At 42.6% G+C, this 7,688-nt stretch overlaps 1 protein-coding gene across 1 annotated transcript; it reads right to left on the minus strand.

Annotated features, from left to right (window-relative positions):
- Positions 1 to 6,374: 6,374 nt before the first annotated feature.
- LOC130681767 (melanoma-associated antigen B16-like) lies at positions 6,375 to 7,427 on the minus strand. Its single transcript, XM_057495338.1, has one exon. The coding sequence runs from the start codon at positions 7,425 to 7,427 to the stop codon at positions 6,375 to 6,377; it is 1,053 nt and encodes a 350-aa protein (XP_057351321.1).
- Between the last annotated feature and the right edge of the window lie 261 nt (positions 7,428 to 7,688).

A 7,688-nucleotide genomic window follows, 5' to 3' on the forward strand; every position in this document is an offset into this window, starting at 1 on the left:
AACTACTAAGTATGTGTGGCAATCTCAGTAGTGACAGCATATGTCCTTGTATTTGGGCGTCCTCATTATACTTGGGAAGAGTTAACAGTGCTGCGATTCCCTTCAGTGCAACAAACTATTCTCTGTGAATGGGTAAACTCTGAAAGGCGTACAGATTAGTTCCACCACACTCACGCCTTTGATAGATCTTACAGACAAATAGTGATAAGTCCGTTGAAAAGGGCTGATGCAAGGCAGCCAGTGAGTGTGACCACTGACAACGAAACAAAAACATTGTGTTATGGGACTCAAGGAGCTTAAAGGTCACTATCATAACAGCAGTTGGTGCTTAGGGTGGCCCTTGAAAGTTTGGTAAGTGTTCACAAGAGACTTAAAATACCTTTGTTTAAAAGCATAATTCGTTGTACAATGTAATTTCTCTCCTTTGTTTTTTAATTTCCTCATTTATGTTCATGCATATGTTTATTTTATCGTGTGGTCCAGAAATAGTGAATTATACTAGGTACAAGGTAGCGGAGATGTCTATAATTTGATAAACGGGGGAATTGACAGTTACCCTAGCGGATAATTACCAAGCTTCTGCCAGCCAGTTCCAATGCCCTAACTTTTAATTAGCCCAAATTTCCCAATCGTGTTGAACGGTACAATAAGTTCTAAATTGTCACTTCTTAATTTTTTTTCTCTAAAAGAAACCTACTGCAGGTGAGTGGATGGCTCAACAGCGAGCTGAGAGCGGAGAAAGAGATTGATGAAGAAAACCAGAACCCCATTGTGCAGAGCCTCGAGGATTTACCCTGTGAGGGACCGGAGACCACGGGAGGGTTTTGAGTAGAGTTAGCATTCTTCAAGGACACATTTCACGGAGTATGAGGGATATTTGGAGGAGCAAGAGTAGATTCAGGGGGACCAATTAGAAGCTGATCTAACTGATACAAGCAAAAGATGAAGATGCTACCCACTAGGACAGTGACAGATGGCGATAGAGAGAAGTTGTAAGATCTGAGCGGTGCTCAAATGCAGAAAAACTCCATTTTTATGCTTAAAAAGGGAAAAGGATTGGAGTTTTTCAATTTTGGAACTTAACTATGGGAAGAATAAAAGTTTTCAAAAGTTTCTACGTACCCTATCTATAATTCGTGTAGGAACTCCACAAAAAAATGTTTTTTACTATTAGTAATTTTCTTTAGGTAAGTAATCCTAATTAAGAGTATTTCAAGACAGTCTATTGTGTATTATATAATTATAGAATTTTCTCCTTCATGTAGGTAAAAATATAAGATCCTTTCATCAGTGAGATCAGAATTCAAGCTCCATCTGGCACTTACTAGCAAGGTAACCTTGGGTAAGTCACTGAATATTTCCAGGCCTTTTAGAAAATAAGTAAATAAATCAGGAGATGGAGCTAACATCACCTGTATCTTGTGTCTGGCGGTTGTTATGTTTTTCAAGAATGCAGTAATATAATAGAATGAAATATAAATACAGTACCTGGCACCAATAGATACTTGAAAACTACTATATATTATTTGTAGTATCTACAAATCACTAATCAGGAACCCCTCTCAAACTTTGCCTAAATCACCATTTTAAAATAATCCACTCTTCAAAACTATGGTTTAATATTTTCTCTTGCATTTTTCGTCTCTTGTTTCTAAATGGCTCACCTGTTCTAATCTCATGCATCACCGGGCCTTGACAATTCCAAATCAGGTTCTCCATTCCCCTCCCTAGACTGTCACTCATAAATTAACTTTCCCATTGAGAATTAATACTGACATTTAAGACTGACCCACATCCGTATAATGTGCAATTCAGCAGTGCACTTGTTTATTAATGTTCTTCCTCCTTATGTCCCTTTTCCCCCGGGTTTACTGAGACATAATTGACAAATAAAAATTGTACATATTTACGATCTACAAGTTGATGTTGTGATATACATATAGATTGCAAAATAATCACCACAATCAACTTAATTAACATATCCACTACTTCACAAAGTTACCATTTCCTTTTCCTTGATTTTTTGTTGTTTTTGTTGTGGTGGTGAAAACATTTAAGATTTACCCTCTTAGCAAATGTTGAGTTGCAGTATAGTATTGTTAGCTATAATCACTTGGCTGTACATTAGATTTCCGACCTTATTAATTTTTATTTGTCAATGATACCCATCATCTAGTGTGCCACAAATTCAGGAAACATGAGAAATTTCAGAGAGAAATTTACAGTCTGTGTTGGGGACACCATGTGGATTATTTTAGGAGACGTGTCCAAACCTAGATCTTCATCTGAAGAGCAGCTGAGGAAATTGGTGTTAGGGTACACTACTTCAAATCTCCTCCTCCTTGCAGTTGCGTGCCACCGTCCTTTGCTCATTGGTGCTTCTGGCCTGTCTCAACTGTCTGCCATCACTCACTAACATTCGTGCAGTCCCCACCTCAGTGGACAGGGCCCACTGTGCACAGAGGATGAGATACCCATTGCCAGCAGGTATCAAGACACATCCCTGCCCTAATACATTGGCAAAGTGGACCCCCAGAGTAGCCAAGACATGTCGTTTCCCTAGAATCCACCAGGGACAATACTGGCTGATGCAGCAGAGGCAGCTACACTTGCTTTAACAGTAGATGGAGGAATTCTGTGGGGTGATGGATGTTTCTGGCCCTTTTATCCAGTAGACGTCCCTACTCGGGTAACCATACAATTTCTATCTGTTAGTAGTGATTTGGAGATTTCCCACGCCTATTCACTGAGGTGTCCTGGACTCTCCATCCAGATTGCTCACTTTTTCCTCCTGCTGGTCTCTTTTCCATCCTACACTGACTTCTGGATTCAGAACTTCCAACTACCAGCCTGCTCTGGACACTCTGGACTTGGATTTACATGTGGTCTCTCCCATGGACCCTGGATATTGCATCGCCATCCCTCACCAGTGTAAGTGCCCTGTGTGGCCATATTCCCTGTCAGCTGATCCTTTTGACCAAATCTTTGCTTCTCAAATTAAGCACTTTTGATGTATGAAATAATATATGTGTCAGTCTTTATGGCATTTACATTCATTACTTTCTGAGAATATGAACTGGTATTTGGGGGATGAAATTTGGGCAATATTTATAAAAATTTGCAGTCTGTACACATTCTCCACTTTAAACCAGTTTCCACCTTGCTATCAGAACAATGGACTTCAGCCTAACAAATCATGTTCAAAATATTTTAGTTCTACAATTGATAGCCACAAATTATGTGTCTGTCAGAAAGAGGGCTAAATTAATTCCGGACCATACAGGCTATAGGAACTGTTATAAAAGTGAAGTAGGACTCTATGTGCTGTCTTGGAAAGATCCTTTTTTCATGTTAAGTGTGGAGGACATATGGCAGAATAATATGCATACCATTTACTACTCTTTCTGTTTTGAAATAATATATTTTTATAACACATCATTGTATGAGAAAGCCTATAATTAGCTTTAAAATAACATACTAGATCCTTTATTGTAGCTATTGCTGAGAACATGGCTGCATTATGAAGGAATATTCTAAAGGCAGAGATTATGATTTGTAAGTTTAGAATTCTTGCAATAAGAATATATACATTATTAGCTTTGTCATTAAATACTTAAATAAGCTTAGCAACAGAATTAGTAGCTGTGTATGATTCAGATAAGGTTTGTGCTAGCTGATGGAACAGCCAACACCTGAAATCTGAATGGCTTAACATAATAAAACTTTATTTTTTGTGCATATAAAATCTGATTGATTGGGCAGGTAATCTTTGCTACCAGGTAACCCAGAGGTCTAGGCTGCCTCCGTCTCGTACTTCCACATTTGAACATACACTGTCCTTGTTTGCTGCTGATTAGAAGAGAAAATAGTATGGTGGCATACTGTCTCTCAAAAGCCTTGGTGTGTGACTGATAAAGATCGTTTCCACCCATGTTTCAGCAGCAAGGGCTACTTGCATGATCCTTTCCAACTACAAGTGAACTGGGCAATACAGTCTTCTCACATACCCAAGATGGAGTGGCAGACAAGCTGTGGATAAGCACTTGTGGTGTCGTCCATGAACTGTCATATAGTCAGTGCCCCATAGAGAGCAACCACTAGAATTTGTACAACAACCCTTATCATTTTTTGGTGGAGTCTCTGAAAAGGCAAAGTGTTTCTTGCAATTCTCCAACTTTCTGAGATCTTATATAACAGGTGCTTCCAATACAGGGTCACGTATACTTTTCAAGAGGATCTTGTAAATCTCTGCAGGGAGTGTTTGCCATACACTTCACTCAGAAGCACCATCTGCACTGTCGTTTGTAATAAGCAGTATGATAACAGTATACTGAGAATTTTTCTTTTACTTTTGCTGCATTGACAAAAGTTTAACTTAGGATTCTCTGCTATCTACCACCTGACTGATAATGCCTGGTCATCTGCACAAATGCAAGTATGCATATTGAAACCAAGATTCTTTCTCTTTCTCTTTCTTTCTTTCTTTCTTTCATCTGTATGTCTGTCCACCCACCCAACCCACGCATCTGTCCATACGTCCATCCATCCATCCGTCCATCCAGCTATCTATCTACCAATCTGTCTGTCATCTATCTATCTAATCTATTATCCAAAGGCAATACCGAAGAACCACATTCCCTTGGAACTCCAGAGTCTACAAGAACTGGGACATTGTATGCTGGGTTTCTTTTCAGTTAACTTTTTCCCAGTAACTCCAGTCTCAATTATCAGCTTAGCAGAAGTAGTTCTAGTAGTTATGTTTGCTTACTTAGTTTTCCAACGGTCTTTCCTCATCAATTACTTACAGGAGAGGCTTTGATTTTTAACCACCAAGGTAAGCTCACCCAGAGGTTTATGTGCCCAGTAGGTCCCTCAGCCCCCTGGTACAGGGAGGACACCATTCACATGAGAGATTTATCTCCTGCTTTCAGGAGGATACAGCTCCCTCACCCCCTCAGCCTCTGCTTGTCCTACATCCAGATTTAACTTAAAATCACCTCTCATTAAAGAAATTAGAGGTTTTCTTTATTCTCAAATAAGAAATCCCATTAAAATTCAATGCCAAATATCATAAAATAAGCCCATCTTTTAGGAATAGTGCTCCCAAACTAGCAGATTCTTTACTAAATCAGACTATACTCACCAGATCATTTGGAAATCGCCTTGAGAATGTAATACAATGCTTAGTGGTGAAGACCAGGTCTAAATTTTACTACCAAAATGACCTTTCGCGTGGAACAGGACACTGCTATCAGAGAGGTTCCACGGTGAGGATGGGGCTGCCAGGTACTTGGAACACACTAAGTCAGGGAAAGGGCAGGTGATGCTCGGCAGTTCTTGGGGGTGCAGAAAGAAGGCCTCAGAAGAGGATGCAATGCAGTGCTGGTCAGCAGGTTCACAGTCCAGTTTGGACAAGAAGGCACACTGGAGAATATCCAGGGGAAGGGTGTTGTAATGCACACATAGAGGATGAAATGTAATTTCCCCCCTACCCTTCTAGGTTATTGAGGAAGACAACCCACTCCCCACCCCCTAGTGAAAGGACAGATTAACAGAAGAAAACACAAATTTAATTACATACAACTGTACATATGGGAGCCCCACAAAAATATGAGACTCAAAGAAGTGACCAAAGCAGGAAGCTTTTATTATAACTTTTAGACAAACTAAAAATGAATCTACGAAGAATTGACATGGCAGAGTGGTGTGGGTTAAGGGTAGCAAGTAGTAAATAATAAGGTTCATACAGCCATTTGGCTCTAACTTTTCTCTCTAGTGATAAGAATGCCCTGTACCCTCCTGGTACAGGTAGGACACCATTCCCATGAGAGATTTATCTCCTGCTTTCAGGGGGATTAAGAAGGGTCAGAGTGTCCCTCCTTCATCGGCTACTGCTCAAATATCTTTAATTCAAAATAAATATGCCAAACAGCATATTCTGAGCTGACATTCTGAACCCTTACAGACAAAAAAGCTGGAACTGGACAAAAATGCATTTGCTTCAACTTCATAAACCAAACTATCTTAAAGCTGATTTCATCCATTTTTCGAATAAATGCGTACAGAACTTCTGTGCGATCTGATTCCAGGTGACAATATGAGATGGTTGCAATCAGTTTTGCAAAACAGCAGAGGTTTTACCACTTAACCTCATGATAGCCTTCCATGTGAGACTGATACCGCACCTAAAGTTGGAGATTTTGAAGCTAATTGAATCTGTACTAAAAGAAACAACATTTGAATAATAAACACGTGACAAACAAAAGAACACATTTCCAAGTTACACATACACATACATCCTGTGCTCCTTTCAGCCCTACCTCAGGCCTCAATTCTTTGAACTCTAAATGGCCTTTGAACAACAAAGTGAGGAATCAGCCTCGGGGGTCACTAGGGACAGTAGGCATGACTAGACTTGCCACTAGAACCAGCAGGGGCCCCAGAAGGGAGGCAGCCGTGTCTGACATGGTGTCTTGGGCCCTCTTTTCCTCATCTTGCAGAGCATCCTCATACTGAGATCGGAAAGCACTCGGCTCAACCCCATTAACCCTGGCCAGGGACTGCAGGACTTTCATCTTGGTGGTTTCAGCATATGCTCTCGGGCCCCACAGGAACTCAAATTGGGCAGGATCACTGTTGGCCACCTGCCGGTACTCCAGGTATTTTTCCTTCACGAGATCGTTGGTGATGAGCTTCCGGGGCTCCCCGAAAAAGGGGTTCACTCTCCCGGCATGCATGCCCATCGCATTCAGAATTCGCCAGACTTCCCTTTCGGTAGCACGATTGCCCTTCATGAGGATCACACCCAGGACGACGATCAGGACGCCGGTCTTGGGCACGCGCTCTTGGCCAGACAGCATCCCATCATATGTGAGGCCCAGGCTGATGACGACCTCAAAGCGGTAGTTGAGGGGATCCACTACCTTCATATCCAGGCCAAAGACCACCTGCAGGCGCTGGCAGGCATTCGCTAAGATCACAGGGAAGTGCTCATTGCATACTGGGGAGACAACCTTGAAAATATCTTCCATTGTTACAGTCTCCTTGATGTGATACTTGTGCAGCAGGTAACACACCAAAAGAGACACTAACCTATCTATAGGATCTAAGGGCAATTCTGCGGGCTCTGGGGCAGCCTGCGCAGTGCTCTCCACCTCCCTGTGGCCACTGGAGCGCACACCCGATCTGCTTGATGAGGTGGCCGTGATGGCAACAGGAGATGACAGGAAACCCTGAGCACCCTCACGAGTGCTGGCAACACCAGCAGCAGAAGCCCCCTTCGAACTGCCAGGCATTAGAGGAGGCGAAGACACACGGGTCTTCACCAGTGCCTCGGACGTCTGTGCAGCTTGCAGGCCCTGGGTCTCGCTGCGGGTCTGAAGGCTTTGACGCCGTGAGCGTTGTGGATTCTTCTGATGCAGAGACATGACGGCTCTTGCGGGTGGCAGCAGGTAGGACTGTGGACAGGAAGGAGGGCAATGAGGAATCACTGCTGAAGAGAGGGAAGGCAGAGGTGAATGGCCTTAGCTGGCAAACGCAACTGTGGCCGGTGGCTCTGCTTAAGCCGCCACCCAACGGACCTCTGACAATACAGCCACAGGGCCCCCCAGGTCTCCTCACCTCCCGGTTGCCATATCCCCCAAGAGCATGGAGGGGAGGCCTGAATGCTTCCGAGTGTGCAGCCAGGC

This window comes from Manis pentadactyla, chromosome X (assembly GCF_030020395.1).
Source record: "Manis pentadactyla isolate mManPen7 chromosome X, mManPen7.hap1, whole genome shotgun sequence".
Lineage (NCBI taxonomy): Eukaryota > Metazoa > Chordata > Mammalia > Pholidota > Manidae > Manis > Manis pentadactyla.